Here is a 15,708-nt window from a genome sequence, read left to right on the forward strand (position 1 = left end):
GTGGCTGGTCAGATGACCTTCAAACAGTCAGATCAGAATATTTTTGTGGCAAAAACCGACACCGATATCGATTTTTGGTACAATGTGAAGTACTAACATATTTCTCTTTTATTCCCAGGAAAGTATTTATAAGATACCATTTCGAATTATATTTATTGAAACAACGATCGGCCGCTTCCGACTAGTCTTACTTGAAATCTATCAGGTCAATGTCCAGCAACGTTAAGAAACGAAGGCATGTAATATATAAAGGGTGATTATAAATAGGTGTGAAAGCTTTGAATTCATAGCTTATTTAATGTCAACTAATATATGGTACGCTCTAACCAAAAATTAAGGTTTGCGAGATAACTGTTCTTTTATGAAAAATCTGTTATGAGAAAAAAGACCACTAAAATGTTTGGCTTTTCTTGCAAAGTTTATCGATTTTTATAATGTCAAATAATTGCAAAATTGTAGTATGTTCTTAGCGTTACATTACTTTTGTAGCGACACCGTCCGGCCATATTTGCTCGATATCGATCCCGTTTATTTACGTACCGTATGAATCGGACGTCCAAAAAACTTGAGCACCATTACCTCTGCTCTGACTTCTGACTGACATTCTACTACAAGAGAACTTCTCTCCTAAACGTTCTTTTAATATTTATTATATTTTTGAAATACGGGTTTATGTCACTCTTCATAAACGTCTTTGTGTATAGAAAGTTGTTTGAAAGGGACATTGCGTGGCATTCGTCTGAAGCAGATATGTATCGCTTTGTCCGGCACGGAGGGACGCGTCTGTCACGGACAGAAGCCTTACAAAGTGCTAACTGGGCCGAATGAATACAATTGTGATTGGTTAGTCTACTCGACAAGGGGGATTTAAGCTATCTTTTTTTTTGTTGAGTCGATAAACTTTGTGTGTCGTATAACAAGATTATCTTATTTACTTATTCTATTAGAAATCGTTCCAATTTGATTTATATAAACCATTCAACGTATCTAAATAGATAATTATATTAGTTTGTTAGACAGCTGGTATTCCGACGAACTTAACTGATGACCTTCGGTTGTCGGAAGGCGCTTGATGCAGGTAACCTGGAAATTTAAATGAGAGGCCTTTGTCCAGCAGTTTTCATCTTTACTATCTATAGAGATGTGATTTTAAAACTATAAAATTATTAACCACTGTAATTTTTAAAAATGTGCCAATAAATCTTTAACCTCAATGAACGTTTTAATCGTATGATTTTAATCAAGAATTATTTGAGTCATCGATTAAGTTACTAAGAAGATAATTAGATAAACTTTGTTACAAACGGTTACTTTTCGCCTCGGGGAGGCATTTATGAAATAAATGCTTTATTTTTATCAGTAAACCTATAGTTCGTTAAAATGTGACGTATTGATTACATCGTGAACGACATATGTAGTTATTATCTAATACTTTAGTGCAGCGCTCCGCAATCTTTTCTCATCTACTGCACAATAAAATCTTTTGTAGAATTTCACGGCATACCCAAAGCTAAATTCGAGAAACATGTGAACGTGACGTACCACTGTCTCAAATACAAAATATGTGTAATGAAAAATTGTAAAATTTGAATTTATTAATTATTACCGCGACACACTTGTATTCGACCTACGGCACACCGGTTGAAGAGTACTGCTTTAGTGATTTAAGTCATCAGGCAAAAGGAAATAACTGCTGAGTTGGGTATAATAATTAGTGTCAACTTTTAGCATCCGTCAATAACCGTAGAACAACTTGCGTTTTTTATGTTGTGCGTATTAAGTTTTTTAATTTATATTTACGTATAACGTAATATGTTAGTAAAGACATTGTTCATGTATTTAAACGGTTCTATTTAGTTCGACCCGTACGGAATTTATTTGTTTATTTATTTGGGTCAAAATTAGAAATTGAAATTTAAGCATCTTCCCGTTATCAGATTGATCTGAAATTTGACAATGGCCGCCGATACAAAATGGCGGATTACATATTTTTCCTTAACCCCCTCAATATGGGTATCAAATGAAAGGGCTACACTAGTAAAACACGATGATTATGTCAAAATTTAAAATTCGAGATGAACGCCGTTCCAATATGGCGGACTAGGTACATATTTTTCCACAACCACCACAATATGGGTATCAAAAAACTGTTTAACTTAAAAGTTTTTTTAAATGTATTAATTTTTATATTAGACCATTTTCAAAATGGCCTGTTCTGCTGACCTCCCTGTAGGTATGTGTCTAATATATTCGGAAAATTTAACAAAACTACTCTACATTTTTTTAAGTAATCTAATTTCTTAAAATATTATCTACATACTTTAATAGGTTCCTAACTATCAAAAACAAAATAATATTCGTGGAATCCCGTTTTCAAAATGTGAACTATTTTTTTTATCACGCATATACCTTCTAACAAGTGTTCCGTGAACCCCAGGGATCCAGGTTTAAACGGTTGTAAATTTATTTTAAAAAGGTAATTCTTAGATAAAAGAAATATAATACGAAAACTACAAACACAAAACATACATAAACAGACTTTTAGTGTCTGTGTTTATACGCGACATAGACACTTCCGGAATCATACGTAGGTGTTCATTAAAAACGAATGCGTTAGATTCAAGTACGGCTACGTTAGGTAAATAACATAGTTTATAAATATAACAGGTTGTTAGGTCTCCTCGGCAAAAAGGCCAACTCAGTTTTTTTAATTAACAAAGTGAATTAAAAGTTTTTATGAAAATAAGATATGTTTATGTGTGTGTGGTCCATCGCGAGTAAGGCTTACAATATCGGGATTCCGGGATCCCGAATACCGGAATCCAGGACGATTTATGTCCGTTATTAAAAACCGGTATTTATGTAAAAATACCGCTATTTTGGTGTTACATTAGTTGATAAAAAATGAATTTATGCATAATATCAATCTAATTTAAAATAATATTAATTAATTACATGAATTTATTTGAAGGTGCACAAACAATTTCATTGTATTAAAATCTTCTTTTTAAGAACATACTTTAATAAACAAAACGCAGGTTATTAATATTATTTCATAAATGCTTTCAATTCAGTTATATTTTTGCTTCTTTAATTATGTAATGCCATACGAGCCTATTATATGTAACATGTAACATGGAATTTAATGTGTACTTGTTTTTATTAGCACGTTGTTTTGTATTTATCTGCTACTCTCTGTGTAATAAAATAAATAATATCTACTCATTTCAGAACAATATTTATTGAATTTCAAATATTATTTGTTAACAAGTCAATATAATAATTGAGGCAGGTAAAAATATAACTAGTAATTTTTTATTAATAATACCGGTTTTAATACCGGTATCCCGATATATCAAATATCGGTATTCAGATTTTAGTTCGGTATTGTAAGCCATATTCGCGAGGTGCTGGCACTAGGATTGAAAATACCTCTCCTCAGAGACACAAATGCAAAAATAGGCATAATTTGCTGTTGCTGTGCTATCAACATTGAAATAACAATACTTAGTCAAAATTAAAGTTAAAATAATATTCGTACGGACGATAAAGATTAATCATAGAATCAAAGGGAAGAGGATATACACGCGATGTATTTCATAATCATTTTAATTGCTTTAGTTGTTTAGCAGCCTGCATCGCAATAAAACTCATCACCGTGAAATTTATTTACAAAACGAACCGATTCCAGCCTTGTTACAATTCATCTGTTGTAATGTGTTATTGCGCGTATATTAAATTCGGCAAGGCTGCAACGTATGAGTGCCTTTGTCTTTGCGTAATTTCCTATGCAACCGGTGCCGTGCTTTAACTATATGTTTACATATTTAAATATTACTTCAACATATATAAGTGTAAGGGCTTTAAAGGGGTGAATACATAGCCCATATTTACGACATATATGACAGCAAGAAGCTTTAAAGCTTTTTCCAATCACTCTTTATTAAATGATTACTCAGAAACTACTTCTAAAAAACGAAATCCTAAATAACTTCTGCCAGAACAAATGCAAGGAAACATAGTAAATAATAATTTATTTTAATGTGTAGTAATTCGAATTTTAAAAACGTTTTTACTTACTATTTTAGCATAAAGTTACGTATTATTAAGTTTTAAGTTGTAAGTGGTGTAGTACATGTAGTTGACATCAAATGAGCATATATTCACCCTTTTAAAGCTCTATCCAATCACCTTGAATAGACCATTCTAGCTGTGATTCGACCTGAATAAGCACTCAAGTCAAGGTCCCCTATATCGAGGGCTATTACATTTTGAAATCTAACCGTGCGATCACCTAAGTGAGCAAATATGTATTTTTTTAGCGTCATCTTGCAAAGATTAAAACTATCGACTTTGTAGCATCTTCATTTTGTAACATAACTTTCAACAATAATTTGGAGAAGGGATAAGCTCTCTAAGATATTAAGCAAGCGCATTGACCGTATACCGAGTAAAAGGAACTTTGTTAATAGTTTAAAGTCCAATAAAACATAAACCTGTTTTATTACTAACACGTATGTTTCTAATATCATCCGATGTATGTGTAACGTAATAATATCTATTATTTATACTTGTTTATCTGTCTCTAGAAACATAATAATAATACGATAGAATGCTGTAAAATTCATCTTATCTTGAACCTATGAAATTATTTCGATAAATTTTTATTCAGCATTATTAGTTTTAGGTACCGTGTATATTTACTTTATCGTTGTCATCGTAAAATTAAATGTTCATGAATCATTAATGACCCACTTATTTATATGTTAGGAAAAAAGATTAACACAAAAAAATTATAGTTTGATACCTTTTTTGTTGCTAATTGTATTTAGTTAATAAAAAACGTGCATAAAAGATTAATTACGAATATAACTTAGATGCTATATTCCGCTATAAGCTATAACCATAACCAATACAATCCAATATGAATCGAATATAGCCATACAGACCGCTATATATTTAAATCTTGTTATAAAATTACAGATATAAAGTAAGCCGCCTGTTTAAAAGAATAAATAATATCAGGGGAACCAGAATGTAATGCCGTTCCTGTCGACATATTTTACAGAAAAACCGATTGATTTTACCGATCAGACATTGAAAATTTGTATAATGGCAAAAGGTTGTTGATAACGAAGGTTGACTATATTGTTGATTAGAAATAAAAACTGTTTTAAAAATGTAGTCGTGTGAATTTAACTTAAGTAAGCGTCATTACTTTCCGGTCCCCCAAATATATTTCATTGTTCAATTTGTAATTAAGAAATATATGTTACTAATGATAATGTCTAAATCTATTGGCTGTTTTTAAAGTGCCTATGGAGCATGTTAGTCGCGTGTTACTTCGCCTGTAGACGGGATTCGTTTAAAAATGTAGGGCAGCTAGCTGATTGCCTGTTATTGTGTGGTACGCGCACATTGTCCAGTAAACAATTGATTATTTTTAGAACGTTCAATGTTTCTACTCCGCAGAGCGCTCTACCTGTTTCGATGTGTAGGTAAAGTAAACCAAATAATCATCATTTACGAGAGATGGATTGTTTTAATAATAACGATCTAGAATAATCTATAAGGAACTGCGTTAGGTTCGATTATTGTTGTTATCAAGGGAAAACTTTCGCATAGATATGTGGTAATGGGATGCAGGGTTGAATTTTAAAGTCTTTCGTGGGGCAAAAATAAATTAAAAAAGTTCTTTTTAAATTTTTTTTAAAAAGAACTCCTAACCTAAACTGCGAACGCTCCTTCGTCGTTCAACCGTCGTCTCTCCCTTCCTCTCACACACCTAGGTATTTATTTGGACATTTATAATTTTTTTTTGCCTATTGGTACCTTTCATAGTCTCTCCTATAACCTTTCTGCAGTACTCTAGAAAGATCTCGCGATTCTCCTCGTTGTCGCTTGCCTTACTTGCACCGCCAAACGATCCATTGAGTCCTCACTACGGGTGACATGTCCAAGATTCGTATTGCACAGTCGACGATAACTCTCTGAAAATAAAGATTATTTTTCTCTTTCATGTTACCTGTCTATAATTTTCTCGCTATTGAAAATCTATCCAGTGATATAGCATGCAGTGTTAGCGTCCCGACCCGAGGTTCCCGAGGGAGCCTTTGAGCTGAATTATGTAAACTAGATTTAGGCTAAGCGCCTTATCAATCCTCATGAACGTAAAAAAAACGTTAATGTTTATGATCCACAACACAGATCTTGTGTGGATCGTTAGATCTGTGAGATCCGATCTGATGGTGCTTGATACATCGTAGTTGTTAAATAAAGTTTAAAAAGTTTAAGGATATTTGATAAAATGTTTCTCCTGTAAAATATAAAAAAGAAAATCTGTAGCAAATAATTTTGGTAACCTCAGTACATTAGGAGTATTCGTAATTGTAATCTATACAAATAATTAAAATTAAAGTACCTGTTTGTAATATTCAATTAATCGCTCTTTATCATATACACACTAATATTATGTATATGGTACATTTACCAACATATTTTTTTTATTTTTGTCCGTCTGTCTGTCTGTCTGTTTGTTCCGGCTAATGTTTGGAATGGTTGGACCGAATTTGACAGGACATATACTGACATGTAATTGATTTTTATGTATATGATTTTATTTTTAAATTCCAAACTGACGAAACCGCCGGTACAACTAGTCTTATTATACAAACGATTATAGACAAAAGCAAGTAACATACAAAAAGTGCAATATTGTTTTAAGGAGGTTTCAATATTTTAGAATTATTTTTCATTTTTTGTTTGTCTGTAATACTTTTGCAATTATTTTTTTGTGTATTTTTTATTAATTGTATTACAAACCTTAATTTTTTATACATTATATAATTCTTTTATATATATATAATTTTTCAATCTTTCCATACGTAGTTTACAGGAAATCGCGGAGTGCGATAAGGCAACCAATTTTAATTACGTGTTGTCATGTCATGTTTCTATTATGTTTTAAATTATTTATATAAATAAGGAAAAAAGTTTCCTTGTGACGTTTTCCTCCGTGTTAAATAAAATGAATAAATCCTGCACAATGCTTATTCGTCGATGCTAAACATGTAAACTACAATTTGAAGCCAGTTCTACACTTTAACCTTGATAACTGGTATATTAATACAAAATGTATATATTTGTGTGGCCTAAGGTTTAATATGCAAACAAATGTTAATGAACGTCCGGTAGTAAAGACGAAATGAAAACAATTGAGGAGGATTACCATATTCTACGAATCATAGATCACAATTTTAGACCAAAAGAATAAGAAAGATTATTTAAAATTTATTAGTTCAAGCCAGTGATATATGAAATTACGGACTGTTCTTTAATCTACATATATATAAATTAGTTTTTTTTTTAGTAAATCACGTAATATGAGAACGTCTTAACCTCTTTTAGTTAGTACACTTTTTTGTATTTTTCCTAATGCTTTGTAGATGTTTCTAATGGCATAAAAACTTCATTAAATTACACAAAAACTTATAATTTCATTAATATGTGAAACTGCGCATTTGTCAGTTCGCTTTGAACTTTACTCGCTTGCTAGTTCGCTTTGAAATTTGCGCGTTTGACAGACTATGAAATTTATATCGTCATTTGACATCGGTCGGTATTTATCTATAGATTTTTTTTTTTAATTTAACATTTAATCAACATTAACTTCTTGCCGTGTTCTTTAACGTTCTTTAACGAGTCTGACTCGTGATGAAAATATTGGCTCAAACATGAATATGACGAGCCAGGCTTGTGAATAGACCATCAGGTCAAACATAAACATCATCAAACATATTATAACGGTGATCAATTACAAAATATGATATAGTATTGTAATTATAATGTAATGAATCGATTACAAATAAATAAAAAATATTCAAGGTGTTAGAGTTTATTTCCACTACAGCAGTATCGTGTAGAAGTGTCTATAACAAAGGCATTTGCATTTCGGCATATTGTGACCTTTCTCATGCATCAACCTGATCTGTTTACCTCTTGACGCGCAACACTTGGATCCGAGTTTAGTAGAGCTAAATGGCACGGCTAGGGGCAAAGTGATCATTCTGAAATATGTTACATTGATTTATTTTTGTATTGAAATTCGACACGCCAATAACATCTGGCAGTACAAAGTCTGAGGACACACTAAACTAGCCAGTATAACTTAATTAGTGACGTGGCTAAGTTGGATGTCAAAGAAGGTTTACTATTTACCAAACTCGATTACACTTTTAAGTAATCATAGCATCCGAAATAGGCCGGTAGATTACAGCGACTTACCATATAATAGTATACGGTATCTTTTGAAACGCATTGCAAATATTTCCACGTTTTTTTTCGTCTGCCCAATTTCCCTACAAGTGGTTTCTTATCGCCACTGATAGCGAGCCGGTTTGCGGTTGTGTTTTTGCCAGACCACGAAGTTTTTTTTTTAATAAAATTTTTGAAATTACAGAATTTTGGTAAACTTTAATTTTAATGTACATGTTCCTATTGATATAATAATAAGTTCGTGATGGTACCATAATACCATACCAAAGAATAGTCTCCACCCTCTCCCTCGATTAATATACACGGTCAATGTGAAGCTGCATCTACAGAAGGAACGTGAAAAAACTGCGCAAGCCAAATATGACCTACGGCTGAAATGATGTTGATGATGTTTGTCGCTCCCAGCAAATAATTCTCCATTATGCAATTACAGAATTTTTTATGTTTTTTCTGTTTTCTGGACAGTAAATCAATCAAGCGCTTTCGCGCTTCTTGGAATTCTTCAACTGTTTTTTCAATACCACCTGGAACTCAAACGATTAAAAGAGGTGTAATGTTAAGTGTCTAACCTCTCGGACCCGTGGAATCAGCAATCTCAATGGGCAAGAGTGTAAAGCAGAAGAAAAATGTTTATTATAAAGATTACGCCTAGGATCACTATAAACTTTGTATGATTTCTTTTCAGGCCTAATCTGGTTTATAGTGCCGGTTTCCATGATCATTTGCAACGACGTCATGGCCTACGTGTTCGGTTTCTTCTTCGGAAAAACACCTCTGATCAAGCTCAGCCCCAAGAAGACCTGGGAAGGCTTTATTGGCGGTGGAATCTCCACTGTCATCTTTGGACTTGTGGTGAGACTTTAATACGTGTAACATTAAAATTAAAGGTACATAAACTAACGGATATTGTGATTGCATGGTAATATATAGTGATAAAATTGCGTTGTAGGATTGAAAAGTAAAGTAAAATCAAAACTGTCATGTAATATTTTGGAGATACGGCGTGGAAAGCGAAGCGATGTATGGAAGCAGATAAAAATATGAAAAGTGCTGGAATAGTTTGTGATCAACGAAAGAGAAAAGAATGTCTAAAATTGAGATGGATAGAAGATGAGAGTGAATATTAATTTTGTCAAAAAATTTGTTGAGAGCCATTACGGTAGGAGAGAAAAAAAAGTAGCAATTTATGCCGGTCGTATTTATTGCCTCTAAAATTGACGATATCAAATTACCTTATAGAGGGACTTTAACTAATGCAGGTGAAACTTATGATTATATTCTATTATCAATCTCACTGGTAGCTTACTTAGATTTGCTTCGCCGGACTTACCTCGACACACTAGAACCCATTAATGTAAATAACCAAATATTGTAAAGGTTTCATACTTTTTTACATGGCAAACAATTGACTAATGCAATTGAGATGTGAAGTTCATGATTTATGAACATGGCCAGATTGATTAATGTTATCCGAAAGATAATAATATTGAAAATAATAATAGTCTCTGATTTGTTTCTTATTAGTAATAAGATTTTAATCTATGTGATTTTCTATAATTATTTTATATATTATATATTAAAGATAATATAATTATAGATAAGATTAGTTTAACTGGGAAAAACAATCACATATAACGGAACACAAATTTGCTTTCGGGAAGGCTCACGAGAGAGAGAGAGAGACAGAATGAGAGTGAGAGACAGAATGACAGAGAGACAAACAGACGCCTCAATGCGATGTACTGCAAAAAAGTAACTAAAACCTGAGGTCACCTTCCACCTTGCACTGTTTTTTTCACTACTGGATCGTAACCCTTTTTGGAAAGTTAGTCCCGCAATATGTTACGCTATCAGTGCTGGTCTTCAGTGGTGTGTATTTTTTTAGCTTCTATGATATCGACCATGGTTCGGACTTAACGGACCAGCGCGTAGAGTTGCAATATAGGTCACAACACATCCACTTTTCAGGGATCCAAAGTTATCAGCCTTAGTGGAGGCCGCGTTAAACTTGATGAAATTGCAAATGCCAATGTGACAAAAAAAGAGCATAACTCTTCTTGTTTGACGGGTTTCTATTGCCGAGGTAGTACATATGATATTATTTAAATAACGTGATGATTTCAGTTGTCGTATCTAATGTCGCAATATCCGTACCTGGTGTGCCCGATCGAGTACTCGGAGTCGCTGGGCCGCATGACCATGGACTGCGAGCCTTCGTCACTGTTCCGGCTGCACGAGTACACGCCGCCTCAGTTCCTGCTGCCGCTGGTCAAAGTCGTAAGTCTCACATCGAGTTAAAGGTTAATGTTTAGTCGATGGTTACATGACGACTAAACAGAGAGTAAAAACTATAAAGGAGTGAATGTATAGCTTATTTGCTGCCAATTACTTTACGGTACATATTATCGAAAACGGTTTCTGATATAATAAATAATGTAATCATGAAATAGTAAGAAAAAGCGTCCTCAAAATTACTTTATATTAATATTAACTATTGTGTACTATCTGTCCCTACGGAAGTTATTGATCTGTTGCACTCCTAGAATTTAAGTTGATAACTTCGTACAGGATGATTGGAAATAGGTGTAAAAACTTTATAGCTTTTTATTGATAAGTGTGCTGCATTTAACTTTTATACCCTTGCTTTTACACCTTAACATGTGTTATAAGTTCACATATGATGTTGAGTAGTGTATTTTGATATGGAACTCTTCAAGAGTGAAATTGCTGTGTAAAAGATTGAGCGATTACGTTTGCCAGTTAAATATGAAACAGAGGAAGTTTCGCAATATAGTGTTTGTAATTTTTAGTTGGGAAGAGAGAAGATCAACATGTACCCGTTCATGATCCACTCGTTGGCTCTCAGCATATTCAGCTCCGTGATCGGACCCTTCGGAGGATTCTTCGCGTCTGGATTCAAACGGGCCTTTAAGATTAAGGTAATTATATGTTTTGCTACATGATATGCTAATGTATATTTCAATTACAGACTTCGAGTATATGAATGCATATTATAAATATGCATTCATATACTCATAGATTTTCTGCAAAAAAATATTTTATATAAAATATTTTTTTGCAGAAAATATAAAGCGACAATAAGTTGTTAATAAATATTTTTTAAAATTATTTATTCATTAATACTTTTTTTTTCTTCCTCTGTTTCTATCTGAGGCAAGTGCGATCCATATCAGTTTGATGTTTTTATTTATTATTTTATTATTATTGTAATAAGTATTATACCTTATTTATGTATACATGTTACATACATATGTATGTGTGTATGAATATATGTACGTTTTAAACACGTTAACTGCCCATTATTTATGCTACTACCTTTTCCATACTATGTAAGTTGCCTGTAAGAAATTTGAGGTTGCCGCATCCATCCTTTCACCTCCCGAGACATTTCAAATACAAAAGCGATTTCTGTATTAAGCAGCACAGATCTCTCGTAATAAGAACATGTTTATATACTAATAATTTAAAACGATTTTAGTCTTAGTGGATGGGGTTAGAACTCGAGTCAGATTTGTATATAAAGAATTGTAAACCCTAAAGAGAGAGGGAGATAGAGATTGATTTGTTAAAAACATACGCAATTCCTAATTAAAAATATTTTTTTTTTATTTCTTGCAGGACTTCGGCGATGTTATCCCCGGACACGGCGGCATCATGGACCGCTTCGACTGCCAGTTCCTGATGGCGACCTTCGTCAACGTTTACATCACTAGCTTCATTCGCACGGCCACCCCACAGAAACTACTGCAGCAGGTAATGTAATTAATACATTACGATGGAACAGACTAACGGCACGCTAGTACTTTAACCCTTAAATGCATAATGATGCAAATCTGCAACATACCACTTAAACGGTATAAGTAGCAGTAAATGCATAGTGTTGTATAGCTGCAACAAAAGGTATTGAAAAAAAATTAAATAAGTGTAAGAATATTATACATATATCAAAAATATTTTCCTCTGCATTGTAGTGTACCTATCTGCAAGATATATATTTTTTAAAAGTAATAAAAGTCGTGCATTTCAGGGTTAAACTAGTACAGACTGTACTAGTAGACTTGTAATGCGACGGAATAGCGCGCAGAACCGATGAATTCTAATGAACAAAGCCTGAAATTTAATGAAATGGTTATTGTTTTTTTAAAAAAAAACGCACAATATTTGAGAGAAATAAGAGAGGGTGATATGCCTCCAAGATACAGGAAAGACTGAAATAAATCTGAAAAATATCAATTTTTATTTTCTTAGATCCACCAGCGATAATAACAAAATTTTAATCATAGAATATGGCATATAAACTATGAGTACATTGATACTTCAAATTGGCCTTAAAAAAAGAATAATATAAACTTTATTAAAAAGATTCTGAAATTAAAATATAAAATTTTAAGTCAAAATAATATGCATTTGCAATTGTCATATCGCATATTTTTAAATAAAATTTGTCTAGCTTTACAAAAGTATTATAAAAAGAATTACGTAGATAAAAAATACCTTTAAAATAAAATGTAAACACACAATGGTGTCTATAATCTATACAAATAAATAAAATTCAAGCTTCTGTCGGCGATATTAATATAACCACTTTTCACTACAATATATACAGTACATATAACAAAAAAACATTTTTTTTTAAATTTTTGTCTGTTCCGGCTAATCTCTAATGGCTGGAGCGATTTTGACAGAACTTATACTGTCAGGTAGTTAATAAAGAGTAGCTTAGACTACTTTAATTTTAGAAAACTTATTAAACAAAAAAAAACTAAATATTTTTTTTGTTAAATTCACACACACAGACAATACTATCGTGGTACTTAATTTTGGTACCTAGGCAATTTTATTTTATAATTTATCAAGTTTCATATTTGAATCTTGTGTACATTTGAATAAACCCTTGAAATATGAATTCCAAGTCTCTGACAATAAGTGTTTTTATTTCTACTTCCAGGTGTACAACTTGAAACCAGAGCAACAGCTGCAGCTTTTCTACGCCCTGAAGGAGTCTCTCGAAAATCGCAACATTCTTAACATGGTACCCTAAACTCGCTTATTTATCGTATAAATGTATTAGAAAAAAAAAACTATATTCCACATTAGACGGAGGGATGTTTGCTATTTGTAGTGATTAATACAACATACGTGTGTTAAATTTCAGCGTTCAATCTCTTTGTCTCGTGTAATAGGATAAATATTAAAAAATATATCTAAGAAATTAAAGAAACTAAAATTTAAATATCATGTGTTATTATATTATTTCAATGTAGCGATACAATACTATATACTATAATAACCTTTTCAAAAATAATTAAATGCTTCGGTAATTAAAATATTTAGTCTGTTTATTGAGATAAATAGCACTAAGAAATCTTAAAATTTTCTTTCGAAACCACTAACGGAAAGTTTCTAGTGGCAAAGTATAGATGGCGTTGAGAATGCACGTTGTACATTTGAGATATATTTACATGCAAATACATCCATAATTTTTAGACAGTAGATTCGTTTCTTACTAGACATTCCTTGGAATATCGGGCAAAAAAATCATGTAAGAAAAATCACACGTGACATGTAGTAAATAAGAAGAGTAAATATTTTCCCAAAAAAACTTTGGAAAATAAGTAATATAGTCAATATTACATATGTAATATAGTAAGAAAACATTTAATTTTTATTACAAAAATTAATATATAGTATTCTTCGAAAATCCAATCTATAAATATAAAACATATATAAATCAATTTTTCAACTATTCATCTCTACTCGATAATAACCATGCAAGTGTATTACATACTGAACCAAAACCGGTGTTGTGGTACTCCCCCAGTTGTATTTTATTGCAGTTTGTATAAAAACTTACCAAAAAGCGCTTTCGAAATAAAATAAAAAAAATAGATGTTCATGCTAGACCTAAATTTTCACATATACATTTTCATCTCATACTGATTCATTACTATATCTCTGTCAATATAAGGGAATAACTGTATGTGTGTGTCTAAGTACATATAGTATTATCATTATTTAATTACCGATGTTACAACGTTCAAACCATTCCCATATTCAGTATATTTATAAAAATAATAATTTATTTAAATATATGGTCCCTCCGTCCAATGTAGTGCGGCCGTTTAATCGGACATATCTTATTGTGTTACACAAACCTTGTATGTTTCTAGTCTATCTGTTTGTTCGTCTTAGATATATATATGCATTAAAAATAAAAGAAAAATAAAAAATTATTAACTATTATTTTGTCTCGATTATTTCTTTATCGATTTAAATTTCAAATCGTTGTTGTATTTATAATTATTTATATATGTATATGTAATTTATTAAAATGCGCCATAAATGATTTTAAATATTTTTTCGGACAATAAAAAATATTTTATTTCTATATTCATAAATTCAATCTGATAAAAGCATAATACTTTTGGTGCCTCCCAAGCTTATTTTCTTTTGAGACCATTTTAAAATATTTCCCATTGTCTTTAATCTGTTTAAATGTCATATGAATTATTTAATTAATTTGAAATTAATATCTATTTAGTATGATCTAAGATGTTTATTTCCAAAAGATTTTTCTATGCATGTAGTATCTTTAAAAAAAATTATTCTGTAATGGGCTGCGAGGAATATTGAATTTGGAATTATTATTGTATATCTTATTATCTATCACATTCAAACTGGTTGCATCAATGAAACATTGTATTACTATATAACACGATGTAGTCCAGTGCAAGCGCACTGGACTGCATCATGTTATATAGTAAAAAACAAAAAACTGCCTGTTTTTTGTTTTTTAATAACAGCTTACATAGTATAAGTGTTGCCAAATTTTATTAAGTGCAATGTTGCCGTTTTGTAAAAACATTTGGTAATAAAATTCTTACATTAAATGTATGTATGTATTTTAAATTGGTCTATTTTAGAATTCATAACAGATTCAGTGTATTACTCAAAATATTCTCTTGTAATTTAACTAAATTTAAATATAAATTATGTATTTTTATTTATCATCCACTGTAAAACTTTTTTTACTGTAATTAGTTCATTGCCACTTTATTTCTACAATCAAATGTGTTAATGGCGTGCGAGTCATATTATGGAATTTAAAATAAGTTTGGTTAACAGCTATGATTTAAAAAATGAAGAATTTTTTATCAATAATCTCAAATAATAAACCAAAGAGTTTTTTTATGTAGATTTTTTGGGAGAGTACAGAATTTAATTTAAAATTTATTAATTTTTTTTCACCGAGTTTTTCATTTCCGTCTTAACATTTTTATTGGAATACTCAGTAAATTGTTTTAGAAATTTCATATTGATCCCTTTTCGATCATAAGCTATTACGGGTGTAAAGTATTTCATTTATATTCTTATTGTATACATAGTATAGTTTTAAAATATTTAGTATATCGT

The 15,708-nt window shown here is 31.4% G+C and overlaps 1 protein-coding gene across 1 annotated transcript in view; it reads left to right on the forward strand.

Annotated features, from left to right (window-relative positions):
- The window catches only part of Cds (CDP-diacylglycerol synthase), a 32,323-nt gene extending 17,786 nt beyond the window's left edge, over window positions 1–14,537 (forward strand). The window contains exons 6-10 of the mRNA XM_068774075.1: window positions 8,960–9,126; window positions 10,399–10,551; window positions 11,085–11,213; window positions 11,914–12,048; window positions 13,244–14,537. Coding sequence (XP_068630176.1) covers window positions 8,960–9,126; window positions 10,399–10,551; window positions 11,085–11,213; window positions 11,914–12,048; window positions 13,244–13,336 — 677 coding nt within the window. The 3' untranslated portion in view covers window positions 13,337–14,537. The remainder of the gene's footprint in view (window positions 1–8,959; window positions 9,127–10,398; window positions 10,552–11,084; window positions 11,214–11,913; window positions 12,049–13,243) is intronic.
- Window positions 14,538–15,708: the final 1,171 nt, after the last annotated feature.

Source organism: Battus philenor, unplaced genomic scaffold, assembly GCF_028537555.1.
Source record: "Battus philenor isolate CCGP_79_NKW_IND1 unplaced genomic scaffold, ilBatPhil1.0.hap1 SCAF_7, whole genome shotgun sequence".
NCBI classification, from domain to species: domain Eukaryota; kingdom Metazoa; phylum Arthropoda; class Insecta; order Lepidoptera; family Papilionidae; genus Battus; species Battus philenor.